This window comes from Geosmithia morbida (genome assembly GCF_012550715.1).
Source record: "Geosmithia morbida isolate 1262 chromosome Unknown scaffold_3, whole genome shotgun sequence".
NCBI classification, from domain to species: Eukaryota; Fungi; Ascomycota; class Sordariomycetes; order Hypocreales; family Bionectriaceae; genus Geosmithia; species Geosmithia morbida.
Genome location: NW_023336190.1, coordinates 1,664,380 through 1,685,447, shown reverse-complemented (window position 1 = coordinate 1,685,447; position 21,068 = coordinate 1,664,380). Strand labels below are relative to the sequence as shown.

The window sequence follows — 21,068 nt, the reverse complement described above, 5'->3', positions numbered from 1 at the left end:
CCTCTTTCAATCTTATTCTAATCAGTCATCAACTTTTGAATGCTTCTAATTCTTCTTCTTTACACATCTCATGATCCATGAATGCAATGTGTCTACTCTTTACATGTTACATGGTGAATGGTGTCCCAATTTCTGATCTTCTTTCTTCCTCCTCTCTGTTGACTCTCTGACAGAATGTTTTTCCTCTCACCGAATAATGACAAGACGCTTTCTCCTATTAACTCCATGAGATACCGTGTATAAAGCAAGAAGCAAAAAATGTGCTAAAAAGAAAAACGCCATGTATATACCTAGAAGCATATGTTCCACCCCGATATAACAAGAGAAAGAAAGAGACAAAGGGTAAAAATATTTTTATATAAAAAAAGGGAGAAAAGGGAGAAAAGGAAGAAAGAAAAAGTGTATAGGCAATTCAAAAGGAGAGCAAGGACCCCTTTTGAAAGAGCCTCAGAATCCCTGCTCTTTGAGCCTCCTGGTAACAGTCTGCATCTTGTCAATCAGCTCTGGGATCCTGTACGGTTTGACCAGCACGTCGTCGCACCCCGCCAGCTTGGCCTCAGACACCTGCTCTGGCCTGGCGTTTGCCGTGACGGCGATGATCGGCAGCCGGCCGCCCGAGGCGCAGAACACGGCACCATGGGCCTCCAGGTTGCGTATCTGCCGCGTGCACGTCAGCCCGTCCTGCACCGGCATCTCCACGTCCATGAGGACCAGGTTGATGGGGACGGGGTCCTTGTGCTCCGCTGACGATGACGTGCTGCTTTTCCTCTCGTCGTCGTCGTCTTCGCCTTCTGCGGACGGTGTAGATGATGCATCTGCTGCGTCTTGCGTCGTTGCGATTCTGCGTTCCGGATGATGCTGCTCTCCGTTCGCATCTGAAGTGCCATCTATGGTGACGGTGGAGGTTGCGGTGGCGGTAGCTGTAGTCGGCCTCTGAAGCTTCTCTAGAGCTTCGATGCCGTGATTCGCCACGTCGACTGCGTACCCTCTCCCTGCGAGACCTCGACGCGTAATGTGCTGGTTGATCAAGTTGTCCTCTACGATGAGGATGCCGTCCACGCGCGGAACAGCAGGGTACCCCCCCGACCTGGTTCCGTCGGCCGAGCCGTCCATTGACAGCCGCCCGTTTGCTGACGTCGGCGATGACGGGTGGCTTCCCGGGCCGCCCGGACTGCCTGAGCCGCCGCCGTGCAGGCCGTTGTGCACCTGCAGGGCCGCCTGGGCGGCCTCCTCGGCCTCGACGCGCGCCCGGTCGCTGGGCACGTACGCGCCAATGTAAAAGGCAAACGTCGACCCGACGCCCTGCTGGCTGGACACGCCGATGGCGCCGTGCTGGAGCTCTGTGAGGCGTCGCGAGATGAAGAGGCCCAGTCCGGACCCCCCGTACTTGACGTGCGTCTTGGCGCTCGCCTGCACGAACTTGTTGAACAGGCTGCCCTTCTCCTCTGGGCTGAGCCCCTGACCCGTGTCCGTCACCTCGAAGAGGAGGTACACCGGGTCCTTGCGGTCCTTGAGAGCCGGCTGCTCGTACTCGTCGGCCAGGTCCATGAAGCGGGGGATGAAGTCGACGGCCGCCAGGTCTCGCCCGGGCGGGTGTCGGGACCCCTTGATGCTGATGCCCACGTTGCGCACCTTGCCCGACTTTGTGAACTTGAGCGCGTTGGTCAGCAGGTTGATGAGCACCTGCTTGACGCGCGACGGGTCGAAGTCGAGGTACTCGTGCCCGAGGGCCGTGTACGACTCGTCCACCTCCCAGGTGAGCGCGATGTCCACCCGCCGCGCCTCCACCTCGAACATCTTGAGCGCGTCCTGCACGATGGTGATGGGGTTCACCGTGCAGGGTGTCACGGCCAGCAGCTTCGAATCCAGCTTCGACATGGTCAGGATGTCGTCCACTATGCGCTTCTGGTGCTGAGCGCACGTCTCAATCGTCTCGGCATGGTCGATGGCGTCGCGGATGAGCTTGCGCGCCGCCAGCCGGGTCCGACGCAGTTCCAGGAGCTCGTCGGACATCGACTGCCACCGCGTCTGCGGCGTCTCCGGTCGCTCCGTCCCCGACCCTGCTGCTAGCTCTGTCAGGGGCATCGGTGCCTTGGGTCGTATGCCCGTCGACGCCATGTCGCCAATCATGGACAGCGATGCAATGATTGCGTCGGTGCAGTGGATGATGGCGCTGAGGGGGTTGCGCATCTCGTGCGACGTCATGTCGATGAAGTTCTCCTGCTGGCGCTTCGATTCGATGGCCTCCTCCTTGCGCCTCCTCTCGCGCTCGAGCTGCCACTTCTGCAGTGATACGTCGCTGATGCAGCCCGTGAACGACTGCAGCACGCCATCGGAGCTCGTCACCGGCATAAAGGTGGCCAGCACGGAGCGGGCGGCAGCGATGGTGTTGCCCGCCGAGTCTTCGGCCGTCCACGTCGTCTTGAGCCTGATCTCGGCGCTCTGGGGCTTCCGCGTCTGCTTCAGCTCCTCTAGCTTGGCGAGCAGCATGGGAAGGTCCTCCTCGACGACACTCGTCTGGAAGGGCTCGACAATGGCCGTCGTCAGGTCCACCTTGTCCAGGCCGCTCAGGTCCCAGAAAGATTTGTTGGCGCTCAGCACCCGCCCGTCTAGGCTGATGTCGTACATGCCCACCGTGGCGAACTCGGCCAGACGCTTCAGATTCTCCGCCTCCTGCGCGCGCCTGACAGCCTCCTCGGCCGTGTCCTTCTGTTTCGTCACATCCATGAGGCAGGTGAGCATCCTCGCGATGCTGCCGTCGGTCTCACGCTCTGCCTTGGACGACGCCAGTATGTGCCGCCCCACGCGCGGGTCGTAGGCGGTGCCGGATCCGGGCACGGACGACCGCGCGGCGCGGCCATCACCCTCTATGTTCTCTCTGGGGATGCGGAACTCGAACGTCACGACGTCCTGGACCTTGAGCTTCTCGTAGGCCTCCTGGACCTTGGGCTTGTCCTCGGGGAGGACGCACTCGAGCAGGGCGAGCTGGTCGATGCGGCTCATGGGGTAACCGGTCAGGCGGTACCAGGCGTCGTTGGCAAACGTCACGTTGCCCTGGTTATCGATGAAAGACATGCCCACGGGGATGAACTCGGCGACAGCCTTGAAGTTCTGGATCGACTGGTTGGCCTGCTCCGTCTGGAAGGCGAGCTTCTTCTGCAGCATGGCCGTGTCGTACTCGGCCTGGGCGGCGGCGTTGCGGCCCCGGCGGGCCTCCTCCTCGAGGAGGACTGTCGAGGCGAGCGAGCTCGTGAGCTTCTGGTTCAGGAGCGAGATGAACTGCCTGTAGTCGTTGTCGTACGGGCGGCGGGGGTTCAGGCCGAGGAAGAGGACGCCCATGATGTTCTCGTCTTTGGTGGGGCGGATGGGCAGGATGACGGCCGCCTGGCACGGGTCGCCGAACCCGCGCCACTGTAGACCGCCAAAGAGCTCCTCGGGCAGGCCGCCGTCCTTTGTCTGGATGAGGAGGGCCACCTGGGTCTTGAGGGCCTCACGGAACCTGGATGCCAGCCCCTGGTCCGTGTCTCCGAGGTCGAGCGTGGGCGGCGCAAGCGGGTGGTTCGGGGGGACGCCCAGGGAGCCAGCCAGGCGGCAGGTCCTGGGGCAGTCGTACCGGGACCCGCTGGAAGCGGTGTCGTCGTCCTCGTTGACCGAGTATATGAAGGCGAGCGGCACGTCGTACGAGGGGCTCCACCGCTCGAGCTGCTGGAGGATCATGGTCCAGTACGAGTTGACGTCGCGGGCGGTGATGAGGTTATCGCCGAGGTCGACGAGCATCTTCATCCTCCTCTCCCAGAGGCGCATCGAGGTGGTGTCCAGGAGGGAGTGCGTCATGCCGACGCACTTGCGGTTCTCGACGATGGGACTGAGAGACCAGCGGATGTAGGTCTCCTCGCAGGTGCCGTCGGCCTTTTGAACAAAGAACCTGGACTCGTCCTCGATCTTCTTAGGGCGCAGGTGCGGCGGCGCCCGCCACAGGGTATCGAGGCTCTCCTCGAGCTGCGGCCACGCCTTGAGGACGGACTCGCCCAGCAGACCCGGATGGTTGGAGCCGCAGATCCTGGAGAAGGACTCGTTGTATATGGCCCGGTACTCGGGCCCCCAGTAGATGGCAATGGCTCTCGAGTCGGGGATGGTCTGGTTGAAGGCCTGGTGCAGACGCACCGGCCAGTCGTCGATGGGGCCGAGCGCATGCTCCTCCCAGTTGACGCTCTGTATGACGTGGAGGAAGGGCTCGGTGTCGGTGCCGAAGTCGGGCAGCATGAGGCCCGGGTCCGGTTCGACGTGGAACTTCTCGTCGTCTGCGTCGGTAGGCTTCTCGGAGGCATGGTTCTCGTCAGCCGCCCCCGGGTGGAGAGAGTCGGCGGCTATGCCAACCTCGTAGATGGCCTCGAGGCTCCTGTTCCTCCTGGGCGGCTCGGTGGGCGGCGGTGTGTCGTTTGCGTTGACGACGGCCCAGAGACCCCGGATGATGCTCCTGGTCCACCAGACGCCCAGGTAGGACAGGCGGTCGCCGGGGCCGTGGATCACATGGTCTGGGTCCTTTGGGGTGGTGACCCAGGTCCAGAAGGGCGCGTGAGTCTCGTGGTGCGGAATCTGCAGGATGCTAGCCAGAAGGGTGGTGTCGATCTCGAGGGCGACGTTTCTGTATGCTATGTCGCGGGCAGGCGACCCCCCAGGTGGAGAGAGGGCAGCGATAAAGGTAGGTCGCGGATCGCAGTCGACAAGCTGGACGAGGCCTATACCATGGATCGAAGAGTCCATGCTCGGGCTCGGCGGTATCAGGCACTCGGTGGGGGGTGGGAGGAGCCGATCTTAGCAGAGAGAGTAAGACGTCAGCCGTCCATGGGGCCAGATAGGGGAGGGCTTCTGTTGCCAGCTGCTAGGCGCTCTATCTGCTTGTTTGCTTGTTTGTTTTTTTCCTCAGTCTTTGTACCCTAGTGAATGTTGCCATCCACGTATACCTGACTTGGGGGGACTAATGTAAGAGAACTGAAGCGACTGGGAGCGTGGTTGCGAGTTGAAGGGAAGAGGCGGGGGGGGGGGGGGGGGGGTGCCTGTTTTCGACCGTTAAGGGACGTTGAATGGCGGAGGCGTAGGACGGGCGTAAGTGGGCTTACGGGATATTAATTGGAAATGCCCCACGGAAATGCCCCATGAAAGTGCCCCATGGAAATGTTCCGTGGAAATGTTCCGTGGAAATGTCCCGTGGACCCATTTGGCAATGAATGCGATGAACGGAATTCGCTCCAGACTGCACGGGATTCTGGAGCGGATCACGGGCCTGCTAACGCGGGCGCTAGCGGGTGGTTAGGGTGGGCGTTCAGTGTCTGCGATATCATAGAGAAGTTATAGTGAGCATAAGCCTGTGAGCAGCTATGATACAGCCACCGTAGATGTCCACGGGCGAGTGCCCAGCTTGGGCAGCCACCTATGGATGGCTAGATACCGGACGGGATTGTCCTCTGGGGTAGGAGCTGGGACGGGAAGTTGGTCACGGGAGGGTTCAATAGGGAATATCCCCCATACTTCGTACTAATAGTGGTGTAGTAATAATGATATTACTACAGATTACACAGCGTGGAATGATATTAGTACTGCGGAGTAATAATTCTTCGAGTAATATTAGTATCGATACTCCGTACTCGGTACGAAAACACTGTACGGCCCAGTATTGACGCACAGCAACGTCAACTGCCACTACCACCCGACCGTACTGCTACTTCGTATGCCAGAGTAGCTGAGATATAATTACCAATTATCTGTTAAGCTTCGGATCTAATGTCGCCAGTTCCGGTAATAGCAATCGCGCAACCCTTTTTTCCATAGATCCAATAAGCTTGGTATCGAGATTTGCCCACATGGGGATCGAGCCTTCGAGGCCAAGCTGCATCGAACCGCTAACAAACTCATTCCCTGGTATTGGCCCTTCTATTTTCCTTGGCTGTCTCCGGCTCGCTTACTCGGCATCGAAAACAAGAAAAAAGGAAGAATGAGAGGGAGAATAGAGAGGCTTAACGGGTGACAGATCCCTTCCCGTCGTTCCCTTTCCATCTGCCTGCATATGCCGGCATGCATGCGACGTCGTGACCCGCCACCTTGACTGGAGAAGGGCGGCACGGTCCTGTTGGACTTGGCCCCATTCTGCACCTGTTGTTATATCGTTTCGGAATACTCTTTCTAGTAGTAGACGTACTCTTCGCTAAGTACTTGCCCAATCACCAGGACTTGTCACCCTTCACCCTTCTCCGTTTAATAGAATACATGCAGTACATCCGTATCCGACTGACCCATCCATCCCTCACTCCGCCACCATCAAGCTCATATAGGTCCCCCAGGCAATCCCCGCCAGCCCGCCAACCAGGTTCCTGGCCTCGACGGTCCTGACCATGGTAAAGTTGATGAGCGACACGGCCGGCCACATCTTCCACCCAGCCACCAAGGTGGGCCAGAGCTCGGCCAGCGACGTCTCCCACACGCCTCCCCAGTCGACGCGCCCAAAGTCGATAGCCCCGGGGCTGTTCCAGAACCCGAGCGCCTTGATGATGCTTGTCTCGCGCGGCGCGTCCACCAGCGCCTCCCGCATGGATCGGTGAAACGTGCTGAAGAGGAGCGCGTTGAACAGCGCTCCAGCTGTCTGGTCCAGAATCAGCTTGATGCCCGTGTTGACCACCGACAGCTTGGGTTCGGTCTTGGCCTCGGAGTTGGTCGTCTTCTTCTTTCCCTTCTTGGTCTTGTCCCCGCCAGACTCCTCCTCCTTCTTCTTGTCTTCGCCTGACGACGACGACGACTTCTCATCTGGGTATGAAGGGAATGTCGTCTCCAACCAGTCTTGCCTATACACACACACACACACACACACACACAACATCATTAGATAGGCTCTTCATATCCACCCTTTGCTTTCAACTGGTTATCTCAGACTTACCATAGATAGTTGGGCGGCGTGCTAAACATGGCAAAAAGCACAAACTGGAATACGGGCACCCAGTCGATCTCTAGTCCAGCCTGATCATATCACGTCCATCGTCAGTCCGGTCAGCTCTCACAACTCAGAGTGGAAGAGGAAAAAGCAGATGGCCTTGTGCGAGGGGGTAGATTGGGCACTAGCCGTAATAGAACATACCCCTTGCCTGTTCGACTGGATGTACTGAGCCGCCACATTGGAAACGACACTGAGCAGCGCCGCTTGGAGCGTAGTCTCTACGATCGGAGGAGACATGCTTGAAACTTTTTATAAAGTCTCTATTTTCAATCTTTCTTGTTGAGAGCCGGCGTCGTGCACTCTTACAACACGAGATATGACCTTATCAACCGGTAAGAATGGACTGATCTCTCAAGGACACGTTGTCGATGTCGCCTTTTTTTTTTTTGCCCCCTCCCCGATCAGGAAACTAGAGAGTCGAAGTGAGAGGCCAGATAAGAGCATGTATTTGGTCCCTGATTATAACACTTCTGAGAAGAGGAAAAAGTGCGATGGGAAGAGATTGTCGCAGAGAATCGCTGTCAGGGAACAACAGGAGGATGATGATGCTTTGATGCTTTCGAGGGGGGGAGAAGCTCCCATGTCGTCACTCCAACAGAAAAGGTACAGTCGGGAGCAAACGCCCCGCCAGTCATTCACCAAGGATTCCCAACCAAGAAACTCCACAGCCCAACGAGCAGCCAAGCAAAAAAGCAGATCACCAGACACAATAATGCACGTCCCGGTACTGCATGTACTGCTTGGTATACAAAACATAGCAGGACGATTAATCAATTGCAATCATTTGCATCATCTTCTTCCCTTATTAATGCCCACTTTATACATTCCGGGTCATCAACATATGCCCTGTTTTCTCTTGCTAATACCCGCCACCCTTTTCCAAAGCTTCTACAAGAAGCTTCATCCATGTTGTCTATCCGTACAGTTAAAATCAATGCCCGTAATCCCCGCATAGCGCCAAAAAGTTGACAAAGTGTTAGTGTTCTCCTTCCGTCTGTATAAGCACCCGGCAGTCCTATACTTCCAGGCCGTCCGCCATGCTATCGAGACGAGCATATTCTCTATCCTACGCGGTGCCCCTCGTCGAGACGCTTAGAGGTCTTCCCCCGCTAGGGCCGTTGAAAGTCTTTTCCGCTCCCTTCCTCTCTTCACGTCCGGGTAAGGACCCACATGAAGAAGAGCTGCACGATGTAAGAGTAGAAGAAGAGGAACTGAGTCCTCTGGTTGCGCTTGGCGCGCGAATCTGTCTGCATAGGACCGCCGGTGGCACCAGGAGTCTCGGGGAGGAGGACGTATTTCAGAGAACGGAGCTGCATGGCCAGGGTCAGTAACAGGGAGGAGGCTAGGGGTAGAGAGTACATCGCGGGAGAAGACAGCGTACCAGGAATAGAGAGTTGGCCAGAAAGGTATAGGCAAAGATGAGCCATCCGACCCAGCCGCCAGTGCCCTTGCCGGCGTTGAAGGTCTGGGCCACGGCAATTGTGACAATGATGCCGACAAACTTGTAGCCAGAGTAGGCAATCAGGTCAAAGAGCTGCGACTGGCTCGAGATGCTGAGAAGGTAGCACCCCAGCTTGAGGGCCACAATCTCGACGACGACGACAATCATGCTCGTAGTAGCCGTCACACCCAGAAGCTCAGGCCTGAATGCGCCCTTGAGACCGGCGATGAGGGTCGAGAGAAGTACATATGTGACCAGACCCATGACTGCGATCCGGTTCGGTTAGCATCCCAACACATGGAGTCATCGTCTTCTTCCGTCGTTCCTCTTACCTGGTATGTACATGTCAGGGCTGTTTATGTCGTCACGCGGCGGCAGATACCATCCTTCCTGCCCGTTCACCCCGACGGCCTGCTTCCGCGACCAACCCTTGTGCCTCCATGGGAAGAGGACGAGGATGAGCTTATTGATGACGTACGAGTTGGAGACGTTGAAGTAGTGTTTTAGGGCCGAGACGCTGACGTATTGACCGAACTGGAACAAGAGCATCATTAGAATCTCTTTTTCCTTCTTCAATATGCTTGCCATCACGTCCCAGAATGCGTACTCACGTTCTGCTCCATGTACTCCTGGCCCTGCTTGAAAGCAGTCTGTCCAAAATGCGCCGCCACCTGCGCGGTCGGGTCGTTTATAAATTGTCCGTACTGCCCGAACATGTTTGCGCCGGGCTGGCCCTGCTGCTGGTAAGGGTTCCCCGCCGAGGCAGAAGATGCAGCACCGCCGCCGTAGCCCTGGTGCGATTGCGCGGATCCCGGCGGCGGTGGCGGCGACCGGAGTTGAGGCACGGTCGAGACATGCTGTGGGACGGGATGGTGTAGGGGGGGAGACGGGCCGTACGTGTTTCGTTGCATCGTCAAAGGCCGTCGGGGAGGTGGTTATCGAGGACGGAGAGTGTAGGAGACGGGGCGAACGGTGGGTCGGAGTGTGGTCGATGCAAAGGGGACAGGACGAGCTGGATATGCGTGTGGCGGAGGGGGTTGGACGGGTCGTTGAAAAAGAGAGCACTCCCGGAGAGTTGCGATCTAGAGATGTGGTCTACTTCTCGCGCGCGCGTAGGAGCTGCAACAATCAGCTGGGCTGTACGGAGTACTCCGTAGTAATATTACAGTTGGTGGCCTAGTATTATTACTCCGTACAGAGCCACGGGCCACTGAGAGAAAGCCACCTGGAGAGACATCAGCCACCGTGGAGGGGCCTCCAGGGGTGAGCTGGTAGCAAACCCCACTGGAGCTTCTCTGCACGTGACAGGCGCGGAGACCGAACCCTCGCAACGCCCTATCGATAAGGCGATCGTTCCCGCCACGAGTCCGATTCACCACCATCTCTGCTAGACGAGGAAGGAAGGAGGACCCTTTGGGGGAATTATTAAACTACTCTGCCTGCGCCTGCCCTGGTCTAGACCTCCTCCGACGGATATCGATCTCGGATCCGTTCTCCTAATATCGAGACGACAGCATCATTGTCTCTCCCTCCTTTTCTCCTTCCTTTTCTCTTCTTTTTCTTCCTCACAAACCGCGCGCATATATGTACCCGAGAGGCACGCCAAAGTGTACAGATCATATATAATAAATAATTACGTATCCTTTCTATCTAGCCCCTGTCCTCGTCCTGGGTCTCGAGCCGCCACCCAACATATACAACCGCCACCATGTTGGACACGTTCGAGATCATCACCACCTCTGGTGTGGTGCTGTGGTCCAGGACATATGCGCCCGTCAACCCATCAGTCGTCAACAACTTCATCGCGGATACTTTTATCGAGGAAATGACCGGGCCTGCGCCCACGATTCGCGACGACAACTCGGCCACTACCAACCCTGCTTACAAGAGCGACCAGCACACAGTCAAGTGGGCCACGGTCAAGAGCATGGGACTCATATTTGTGGTGCGCAACGGGAATGGGACAGTCAATGGACATATGACGAGAAAGTCTTTATACTGACACAATGGGAAATGCAGGTTGTCTACCGCTCACTGCTGCACCTCAGCTGGGTCGACAAGCTCGTCGACAACATCCGGACTATCTTTGTCAGCCTGTACGGTGACCTGTTCACTAGGCCGCATGCCACCGCCGTCGACTGCTCCAATTTCGACGACTACTTTGACCAGCAGCTCCAAGAGCTCGACAGGTCTGGCGCCTCCGCGCCCGAGATCCAGCTTCAGGGCGCAACAGCGGGCTCGACCGAGTCGATGTCGGCGCCGGGCCTGACATACCGCGGCCGATCCGACGACGCAGTCTCAGTCGACTCGACACCGGCCGACACACCGGGTACATCGCGGCCGTCGACGCCCAGCGGCAACAATATGAGCAAGGCCGGCCCGGGGGGCAAGCTATCGCGACGCGCACGCAAGGCCAAGAACAGCCCCGCGCGACCGTCGTCGGGGGACGAACAGAAGAAGGGGGCTAAAGCGCCCAAGAAGGGGCGCAAGTGGGATGCCGACGGCTTCGCAGACGAGAGCGACGACGTGCAGTTAGACTACTCGGCGCAAGGCGGTGGTGGTGATTTGGACGCCGCGGTCGACGGGACGGCAGCGCGGTCCTCGGCCGTAGACCAGGTGGACGCATCGACGTGGGGGTCCAAGACAAGTAAGGGCAAGTTTGTCCTCCGGGACCTGGGCGACGAGGTGCACGGGATCCTGGCATCGGCCGAGGCGAAGAAGGCAGCGTCGAGCGCGGAGCAGCAGCGGTCATCGGGTGGGCTGCTAGGGTCGAGCATGAGTGCGGTGGGCGGGCTATTCCGCAACGTGGTGGGCGGCAAGACGCTGACCAAAGAGGATCTGGACAAGGCGATGCGGGGCATGGAGGAGCACCTGCTACGCAAGAACGTGGCGCGCGAGGCGGCGGTGCGGCTGTGCTCGGGCGTGGAGGAGCAGCTGGTGGGCGTGCGCACAGGCAGCTTCGAGAGCATCAGTTCACGCATCCAGACGGCCATGGAGGCTTCGCTGACCAAGATGCTGACGCCGACGTCGTCGCTAGACCTCCTGCGCGAGATCGATGCCGTCACCGCGCCCCCCGCCACGTCGCTGCGACGCGCCCGTCCCTACGTCATGTCCATCGTCGGCGTCAACGGCGTGGGCAAGTCGACCAACCTGTCCAAGATATGCTACTTCCTCCTGCAGAACAAGTACCGCGTCCTCATCGCCGCCGGCGACACCTTCCGCTCCGGCGCCGTCGAGCAGCTGGCCGTCCACGTCCGCAACCTCAAGGAGCTCACGGCCCGCGAGAGCGGCGGCGAGGTCGACATCTACCAAAAGGGCTACGGAAAGGACGCTGCCGCTGTGGCAAAGGATGCCGTCGCCCACGCCGCCACCAACCACTACGACGTCGTCCTCATCGACACCGCCGGCCGTCGTCACAATGACCAGCGTCTCATGTCTTCCCTCGAAAAGTTTGCCAAGTTTGCTCAGCCCGACAAGATTCTCATGGTCGGGGAGGTACGTTTCTTTCTCTCTCTCTTTCTCTCTCTCCCGCTTTTCACGTTTCCCCTCTGCCACCCCCTGCCGGGACCTTCCTACAAAGAGCTGTCCTCGCTACGCTCGCTCTACAAACACGCAAAATGCCTTCCTATAGGATTAGTACTTGAATGCGGAAAACAAGGAAAAGGAGGGGGAAAAACCACTGACAGGCAACAGGCTCTGGTGGGAACCGACTCTGTCGCCCAAGCACGCAACTTCAACGCCGCCTTCGGGTCCGTCCGCACCCTCGACGGCTTCATCATCTCCAAGTGCGACACGGTAGGCGACATGGTGGGCACCCTCGTCTCGCTCGTCTACGCCACCAACGTCCCCGTCCTGTTCGTCGGCGTCGGTCAGCATTATTCTGACCTGCGCAACTTCTCCGTCAAGTGGGCTGTTGAGAAGCTGCTCAGCAATCATTAATCCTTTGTCCTCGGCAATCTTTTCTTTCTTACCAACTCCACCCCGGGACTCAAAACAAAAAAAAACCCCTACCTCTATCTAGATTCTTCTTCTTTTTAATCATGAATTATTAACAAACTCCCTTCATGATAAATGATATGCGATACACCACTATAATAATAATAGTATACAAGTTGAGAAGCGTAGTATGCTCATTGAAACTCGGGGCACCATCTACATTCTTGTAGCGAAAAACTTCATACACAAAAGTATAGACGTCACCATGGTAAAAAGTACAAACGTGCATGGTTTACATGAGAGCGTACTAGGGTATTGGATAATAAAACAAGTCATCCCCAACTATTTCCATTCTTTCTGGTTCTTCAACAAAACACCATCATGCTTTCAACAAAAGGAAAAAAAGAACAAAAAGTAACTTGGTATGAAGAGTATGTCTGAGTTGAGTGAATGTAAAGATAAAGAAAGAAAAAAATTATAGCGCATCAAATAAGAAAAAGAACAAGAAGAACAAAAGAAAACGTAAAAAGGAAAAAAACAAAGGAAATGACGGTGCGCCATCAATGTATACATTCTGAGTTCTTCTGCGCACCGCCGTCCTGACCCCCAGAGACAACGCATATGTGACTTGTGTTGTGAAAAAGCCCAAGACAGAAAGTAATAGACAAGTAAGAAGTCGTATAAAAGGGTTTTTTTTTTGGCTTTCGGCTTGACAATTCTAAGCCGCCTTGTAAGGAATCCGTATGCTGTCGAAGAGAAATATAGTTATGGAGAATTATAATGTTTTCGGGTCGTACTCATTCGGGGAGTAAAAGTCGCTGAAATGTAAAAATGGAATAAAAAAAGTAAAAAAAAAATGGAAGTAGAAAAGAAAAGCACAAGGAGCCCTGCCGCCATGACGCCGATTTTGTTGAAAACACACACCCACGCACGTGCAAACCTTCTTCAATGGTCGACTTTTACTCGTCCTCAAAGAAGCCGTCTTCGTCAAACTCGGCCGGCTGGGCATCCAAGTCGTAGACGGCAGGTCGCATCATGGGTGGCGTCATGGGCTCTTCCGACTCGGGGAGCTGCGGCGATGCCGGCTCTAGGGCGGCAGGTACCTTCTCGGCTGCACGGGTAGTCACCGAGTTCTGCGAGCTTCGACGGCCCTGCGCTTGGCCTTCGTTGCCGGCGCTGCTACCGTGCGACGGGTAACGCCTGCCGGTGCTTCCAAAGGCCGTGGGCTGGGGACTGCTCTCCACAAGAGGGTTCTGGCGGACTCCAGATGCAGGGGGCGTCATGAGGCCGCTCAGGGACTTGCCGTGACGAGACGACGAGGTAGCGGGCTTAGACGGCGTCGTGTTGTTCCTCGCCGCCGCCGCCGCCGCCGCCGCCGCCGGAGAGCTGAGACGGCTGCCCATGCCGGTAAAGGAGCTGGTGCTTCCCTTGCGCCAGCTTCCCCACGCAGCGCCAATGGTCTGGGCAACTCTGGGCGTCGCCGTCTGGATCGTCTGGGCAATGCTGGGCAGGTTGATAGCTGACCCGCCATTCATGGCACGCTCACGCTCCTGCTCCTCCATCTGAAGGTTGGCCTTGAGACGGATCGTGGCATCCTTGACCCTGTTGCGGTCGTACGAATCGGTGGACAGGGCGGCAATGATGTCCTGGAGGTCGCCGTGTCTCACGGCCAGGAGTTCGCGCAGCCAGCTAATCTCGTCGTCGCGCTTGGAGATCTTGTTGGGGGCATCTTGATCAACCTCGGCAGCCGCCTGCTCCAGCTCCTCGATACGCTGCTCACGGGCCTGGAGCTGCTCCTGGAGCACCATGATGGACTCCCTGAGCGCCTGGGGCGAGATCTTCTCGTGAACATCTGACCTGGTTGCGGCCACGGGGGCGGGCGCGGCCTTGGGTTGGACGACGATGGCCGGGGAGGCGGCGGTCTCGACAGCGGCCGACTTGGCCGCCGCCGCCGCCGCCGCCGCCGCAGCCTGCTTGGAGATCTCGAGCTTCTCCTCCATGAGGGCGATGCGCTCCTGGTAGTGCTCAATCTTGGATGCGGAGAAGCTGAGACGCTCGAGCAGATTCTGTTCCGTCTTCTGGGCCACCTCGACAGCAGAAGATTGCCTCTTTTCGTACTTGGCACGGATATCATCCAATTCACCCTGGTGCTTCTGGTCGAGCTCCTCCAACTCGCTGCGGTGCTTCTGGTCGAGCTCCTCCAGCTCACTTCGGTGTTTCTGGTCGAGCTCCTCCACGACGGAGGCCTTGACCGTGTCCATGTCGGACTTGAGGCTGTTCAGCTCGGCCCGGAGCTTGCCGTTCTGCTCCTCGAGCTCTTCGCGCACCATGTTGACCTGGAGCCTGGCAGAGTCAAGCTCGCCCTGGAGGGTCCTGCGGATCTTGGCGACCTCGCTGGCGGCGGCCTCGCGGTCGTCGTCGGCCTCGCGCTGGGTGGCCAGCATGCCCTCGTGGAGCTTGTGGTTCTCGGTGCGGAGCTCGCCGATCAGGCCCTCGAGGCGCTCGCACTCCTTGGTAGCCCTCATGCCGGTACGCTCGTTCATCTGGAGGCGCTCCATCTCAATCTCGAGACGCTCGCGAGTCTTGGCCTCGGCATGCAGCCTGGCATCCAGGACCTCGTGCCTGGCAATCATGGCCTGATCCTTCTTGACGCGGCGAGCATTCTCCTCGGCGATGGCGCGGGCGGCCTTGGCCATGTCATCCTGCAGAGACATGTACTTGGCACGCCAGGTCTCGCGCAGGCGCTCATTCTCCTCGAGCTGGGTGGTGAGGGTAGTGAGGGACTTGTGGAGGTGCTTGTTCTCCTCCTGACTGACTGAGAGCTCGGCGCTGTGGCGGCGGGCCGCCTCGTCGGCGCGCTCGGCCTCGTTGCGCCAGTGGTTGTTGTCCAGGCGGACAGCCCTGAGGTCGGCCTCGAGCACGTTGGCCCTGTTGGTGAGCTCTGACTGAGACTGGGTCGAATTCGTCTGCGACGCCTCGAGGAGGGCCATCTTCATGGCCGTCTTGGCATTGGCCTGCTCCATTGCCTTGATCATCTGGTCCTTCTCCTCGCACGCCTCGCGGAGGCGTGTCTCCTCCTCCGACGAGATCCTGAGCAGACGCTGCACCTCAGATAGCTTGTCCTCAGCGCGGCGGCGGGTGTCGAGCTCCTGCTCGGTCATGCCCTCCTGCTGGCGCAACTTCTCCTCCAGGTCCGTGACGCGCTGGTCGAAGACGCTCTTGTTGATGATCTCGACCTCGACGCGGGTCTCGGCGGCCTGGAGCTGGCGGTTTAGGTCGGCAAAAGTATCCTCGGCCGCCCGGCGGATCACCATCTCCTTCTCGAGCTTCTCGGTCTCCTCGAAGAGTCGGTGCTCGAGGTCCTCAACCTTGCCCTGCATGCTCTCCATCTTCATGAGAAGGTCGACGTCGGGCTGCGCGGGGGGGGGCATTCTGCTGTGGACGGCTTCCTCGATGAGGTTCTTGAGGATGTCACCCTCAAGGGCAGGCTGCTGCTTAGGCTGATTGGTCAAGAGTTCCTTGATCTCGGCAAGGCCCTTGGCGAGCGGCGACTCCACCGCCTCCTCGGTAACAGCATCACCAGCGTCCCTCTCAGCGGCATCCACAACGGCGGGCTGGGTACGGACGTGGGCAGTCAGAGCCTCCAGAACAGCAGCGCGAATCTGGTCCATCCTGCGGTCCCTGCGGGGGCTCGCCGAGCGGCGGGGAGGAAGGTCGTCGTCCTCGTCGTCGGCATCGCTCTGTCGACGATCTTCAGACACGGCGCTGAGGAAATCCCGGCGAGAAGAGGATGGACGGCCGACCCTCATAGTGATGGCATCCTGGATGGAGAAGACGGCCTGCTCAAGAGGCTCGAGGCGAGAAGCCAGTAGGCTGCCGACAACCTCGTTGACGCGGCCGTCAAAGAACTGGACCCTGTTTTCGAGCTTGTCGTGCTCAGCAGCAGGGAAAGCATTCTCCCAGTCGCTGCCGGGGCTGCGGGGCTCCTCCTCGACGTCGTCGTCGTCGTTGCGAGGCTGGTGGTAAGCCTCGCCCTCGTACTGGACGGTGGGTTCCTCCAGGTCAGGGACAGGCACCGGGGTGTTGGCTTTACCATGGAAGGCGGAAGGCTCGAGCCTCGGAGGCTCCAGCTTGAGGGTGGGCGAGTTGGCAGCACCCGCCACGGGTCCAGAAGTGGACGAGGGCTCGGTCGTCCTCCTGACGCCAAGCGTGGGGTCATTGCCGATCTCCTGCATGATGGCATCGATCTGCTCAAATGTCTGCTCACCACCCTCGTTGGGCTCTTCGACAGACGGACGGGGTGCGTCGGGGTCCGCGGGAAGGTCCATGTCGGTATCCACGACAGGGTGGATGAGCGACAAGAGAGACTCGTCGTGATCGTTGTACCCGGCCTCGTCCTGGACCTCGCCATCCCAGACCCGGACCTCATCTCCGTCAGCAGGAGGCGGCGAGGGCTCGCTTGCAAAGAGAGATGAGCCAAGTCCCTTGGGCTTGGGCGGAGGCGAGGCGAAGCGGGAGGAGCCGAGACCCAGGCCCTTGGGGTTGGAAGTCTTGGGCTTGGGCGTCGAGGCGACCGAGGTTTCCTTGGCGGTCGGGGGGGCAAACGGCTCTGCAGCAGGCGAGAACAGTGCGCTGCCACTCTTGCCGAGGCCTTCGACACCAGTCGGGACGGCCTCGCTGAACTTCTTGGCATCCAACCTGGACTCAAACTCGAAGGGCGCAAAGGTGCTGGTCTCAGCCTCGGCCGGCGACGTCTCCGAGGGTGCCGCAGTGGTAGCCTTGGTGTCCGTCTGCTCATCGGTGGCAGCTGACGACACCGAAGTGTCGGCGGCAAGAGCAGTCTCGCCCTCGCCAGGCACCTCGTCGGCGACAAGTTCGGGCTCCGCCGCAGCTGGGGACTGGGTGGCGGGAACCGCCAGGGTACCATCGTCCCCGGGGCGCTCAGCAAAGAGAGCAACGTCGTCGTCGTGGCCTTCGGGCACCTGGCTCTTAGCGCGCTTGGTGCGAGAATCATCGGCGAGAGGGCGACCGTCTGCGTCCTCGGTGACGCCGTCGGCCACGTCCTGGGCGGGCTCGGGCGACGGGTGGCTGCGTGGCCGAACAATGGGGATCGCCTTGGACTTCTTGGCCGGCTTGACAATCTCTTCTCCGGAGCTGACGCGGATGCCGCCAAAGATGCTCTCCCGGGCAATTGGCTGAGCACCGACCGCCGGCTGGCTGTTGAGGCTCTGGACGGGGGTGAAGGAGGGGGCATCGGGGCGGAACTTGGGGCCGGATGCAGAGAAGCTGAAGATGCTCTTGCTCGGGTTGAAGCCAGACCCGCTGTCCGTCTGGGGGGAGCCACCGGTGAAGGAGGCGACCGGGAACTGAGCAGGGAGGTGGATCGAGTCCTTCCCGCCACCGTGGACGGAGAGATCGGGGCTAGACTGGCCGATGCTGGACTGGAAGATGCTGGGCTGGAAGGAGGTACCCGAGAAGCTGAAGCGGCTGGGGGTGAAGGAGCTCTCGGGGTTGAACTTGAACTCGGCCGCCTTGACGTTGAGCTTAGACAGAGACGGCTTGCTACCGTGACCGGAGCGCACGTGGCCGGGTACAGAGCTCGTGGAGCTGACCCAGGGATTGCTGGTCGTCGAGGCGTTCTTGTGGTGCTGGCCAAAGGGGGTCGAGACGTCGAATTCGGGGTTGGGCGTGCCGAGCTCGCTGGGGTTCGTCTCAATCTCATGCGCCTCGCCATCACCCTTGTTCGCCTCGGGGATGCCGTTGAGAGGAGCAAAGTTCCTCATGCTGCCGCCCTGGTCGATGCCGTCCTGGAGCTGGTCCTCGCCGTTCATCATGTTGTGCGTCAACGAGTGGCCACGGCTATGGGGCCTGGGGTGGTGGAGCACCATGGGCTTTCCGGGCTCGTTGGCAAAGTGCTCAGGCACCTGCATCTTCTCCGACATCTGGCGCTGGTGCGAGCGGTCCTGGGCAATCTGGGGATTATAGTCGTCGTGCTCGAGCTGATTGCGGAACGACTCCTCGAGGTGGTACTCGCCATCCTCTTGGCTGTGGGACAGGTGGGCGGCACTGCCACGCTTAAGAGCTTCGGGCGTCTTGGAGGAGCTCCTGGAGCCGTCGTCCTCCTCGTCGTCGGTGACGTCGTCAAGCATATTGTGATGATGGGTCAGGAGGGAATGTTGCCTATGATGCTTGTCGAAGGCGGGGCTGCTGGCGGACTCGAAGCCAAAGGGCGACTGAGGGGAGAGGATGCCGTTGAGATTAGCATACGGCGAATCGGCCGTGCTGATACCCTGCATAGCCAGCCACTGAGCGGTGTGGGGGGGGAACTGGAAGGGCGAGGCGCTGGCAGGGAACGACGACGAATTCCGAGGGTTGAACTTGTCGGGTCCAAACGGCACCGGCGAGGCTCCGGCGAGTGCGATGGAGCTCTGAGAAGCAGACACGTTGAACTGCTGGTTGTAGGGGTAGCCGAAGGCGCCATGGCCGCTCGACGCCGATGAGGTTGGCAGCGGAGGCGAGAAGGGGTTCGGAGGATACTGGGCAGAAGGTTGCCTGCTCGGATCGGTGGCTGTGGGAGACGGGAGAGCCGGGGGCGCCTCCTCCACGGTGAAGACCCCAAGAGCACGCAGCTTGGCCTCCTGGAGCTCGTTGACATAGCGTTCCCACGCTACATTTGCATTGTCAGTAAGGGGCGGCAGGGTGCGTTGTCATCTTCCTCAACGTCGACTTACCATTCAAGTCAGGCAATGTGACCTGGTAGGCCTTCTCGGACCGCTCCTGCACCACATCCTCGCCGGTGGGCCAGGTCTCGCGGCTCTGGGAATCGTCTGTACCAGGGATCTGGTAGCCTTCAACGACGTGGTCGAAGCCGTCAATGTTGTAGCCAAGCTCCTCCCAGGAGTCGAACATCTTCTGGATCTCGTGCTGGCGCAGAGGCCGGGGGGGCTTCCCGGGAAGGCCACGCTCCTCGTCGCGAGGAAGCAGGACTAGGATGTTCTTGCCCTTCCAAGGGACCCTCTTCTTGAGACGCGGCGTCATGGCCGGCTCCTTGGGGAGGGGCTTGTCCACCCTCCTCAGCGGGGTGGCGGGGGGCTCGACCACGGCGGCGGGAGCGAGGGTATCCTTGGGTGGTGGAGTGATGGGGCGAGAGGCTGCTCCACTCTGGTTGGCAGTCTCTTCTGAGAGGCCGTTGGCCAGAGGCTCAGTTTCTGATGTAGTCATGCTGGCGGCTGGGTTTCTGAATCGCGGGCTTGGGCGAAGTGTCTCGAGTGTCTCGACACTAGAGGTACCACTGGGATGCTGGACTTTGTTCCTCTCAAAGGACTTGAGTCCCTTGGCAGTCTTTGGAGTGCTGGGATCGCGGTCCTCGAACCAACCGAAGTCTGAGCCGCTCAGCGAAGAGTGCTCACTACTGCTTCCGTCGCTGAACCAGTGTCGAGGTTCAACGTTGGGGTCGCCGGTGGTGTGTGTGCGGATCCAGTCCTCGGTCAAGCCAACGGTCTGACGCCTTACACGGTTAGCAAGGACGGCAGCTGCACCACTTATGGACGGGGTGTAGTCGAGGTTGGATTGGACCTCGTCAGACGCAACGACGTCGGGGGCGGGACGGAGGAAAGGGGTATCGATCTCGAGGTGGTGGATCGGAGACTCGTCCTCGTCGGCGGAAGAGTCGTCGCTGCTAGAGCTGTGTCGACGGAGATTGCGGTCGGTGCGAGGGTAAGGAGAGCCCCAGCTGGCAGTCTCAAACTGCGTGTCGTCGAAGTCGGTGGCTGTCGGTGATCGCAGAAAGTCCTGAGCGCGCTGGGGCAGTCGCGGAGCAGGCAACGGCGGGAGAGGGGGCGACGAAGCAGTATCGTCGTCGTCTCGGCCGTCGGCGGTCGAGGCGTCAGAAAGAGCAGGAGATGGCGGCGACTTGGCTTGGATGCCGAGTCGTCGAGAGTCTCCGGCGCGGTCCCGTGCAGGCGTACCTGTCGGGCTGGAAACCAAAGACCCAGTAGGCGACGTCGTTACGAGAGTCTGTATGATAGGGGAGGGGGGCCTGGTTAGTGCAAGGGGTTCATCTCAGGGACGGTCGGTATGGCAAGGTGGGTTGGATGTCATAAGATGAGGAAGGGGAGAGAGTAAAGGGAGAGACAAAAAAAGGATGCAAAGACTAACCAGATGAGATCAGTGCAGACGAGGCGATTGTCGTCTACAGCTGGATCTCCGATGAGCACTTCTCTGACCTGTAGGCCTCTTCTTTCTGGCTTGTTTGTCTCCGGACAGATTTCGGGCAGCGGCACGAGTTCGGTTGGGTGGAGGCTTATACGCGACGCGTCGAATGGCGGCTTCTGTCTTTTTTTTTTTCCTTTAATTTAACGGTTAATAAGGGGCCGTCACGCTGGTGGGTTATTATATTATATTAGCGCTTTTTTTTCCTTACCCGTGCGCTGCTGGGCTCCAGGGCCGTAAAAGGAAAAATGAATTAAACGGAATGGGGCATCAAAGAAGAAAAATATCAATGCCAGGGGCACAAGAAGAATAGAAACGAAATAAAAAAAACGCTCGAGAGGGGGAAAATAGGAAGAAGAGCGAAGAAAGAGAAAAGAAGAATGATAAGAAGATGCGACGGCTACTGGACGAAACAGAGAAGAGTATCGATTCAAGTGGGCAGATACAACAAAGATTGCCTCACAGTGCTGCTATACCGACCAGGTCGCACAACGG

The 21,068-nt window shown here is 58.8% G+C and overlaps 5 protein-coding genes across 5 annotated transcripts; 1 reads left to right on the top strand and 4 right to left on the bottom strand.

Annotated features, from left to right (window-relative positions):
* Window positions 1-447: 447 nt before the first annotated feature.
* Window positions 448-4,764, bottom strand: GMORB2_5448 (Signal transduction histidine kinase; the record flags this gene model as incomplete). The annotated part of the gene is made up of 1 exon (XM_035467422.1): window positions 448-4,764. One exon carries the CDS (start codon window positions 4,762-4,764, stop codon window positions 448-450), a length of 4,317 nt encoding a protein of 1,438 aa, XP_035323434.1.
* Window positions 4,765-6,301: 1,537 nt separating this feature from the next.
* GMORB2_5447 (Mpv17 / PMP22 family) lies at window positions 6,302-7,222 on the bottom strand (the record flags this gene model as incomplete). Its single annotated transcript, XM_035467421.1, has 3 exons — window positions 6,302-6,836; window positions 6,929-7,008; window positions 7,127-7,222. The coding sequence occupies 3 exons, from the start codon at window positions 7,220-7,222 to the stop codon at window positions 6,302-6,304; spliced, it is 711 nt and encodes a 236-aa protein (XP_035323433.1).
* A 911-nt stretch (window positions 7,223-8,133) lies between these two features.
* GMORB2_5446 (protein transport protein YIF1) lies at window positions 8,134-9,337 on the bottom strand (the record flags this gene model as incomplete). The annotated part of the gene is made up of 4 exons (XM_035467420.1): window positions 8,134-8,295; window positions 8,367-8,692; window positions 8,759-8,960; window positions 9,038-9,337. 4 exons carry the CDS (start codon window positions 9,335-9,337, stop codon window positions 8,134-8,136), a joined length of 990 nt encoding a protein of 329 aa, XP_035323432.1.
* A 797-nt stretch (window positions 9,338-10,134) lies between these two features.
* On the top strand, window positions 10,135-12,365 carry GMORB2_5445 (signal recognition particle receptor subunit alpha; the record flags this gene model as incomplete). Its single annotated transcript, XM_035467419.1, has 3 exons — window positions 10,135-10,334; window positions 10,394-11,921; window positions 12,120-12,365. 3 exons carry the CDS (start codon window positions 10,135-10,137, stop codon window positions 12,363-12,365), a joined length of 1,974 nt encoding a protein of 657 aa, XP_035323431.1.
* Window positions 12,366-13,321: 956 nt separating this feature from the next.
* Window positions 13,322-20,336, bottom strand: GMORB2_5444 (DNA repair exonuclease SbcCD ATPase subunit; the record flags this gene model as incomplete). The annotated part of the gene is made up of 2 exons (XM_035467418.1): window positions 13,322-19,029; window positions 19,094-20,336. Coding segments are annotated over 2 exons (6,951 nt in total), but the record flags the coding sequence as incomplete, so codon positions are not given.
* Between the last annotated feature and the right edge of the window lie 732 nt (window positions 20,337-21,068).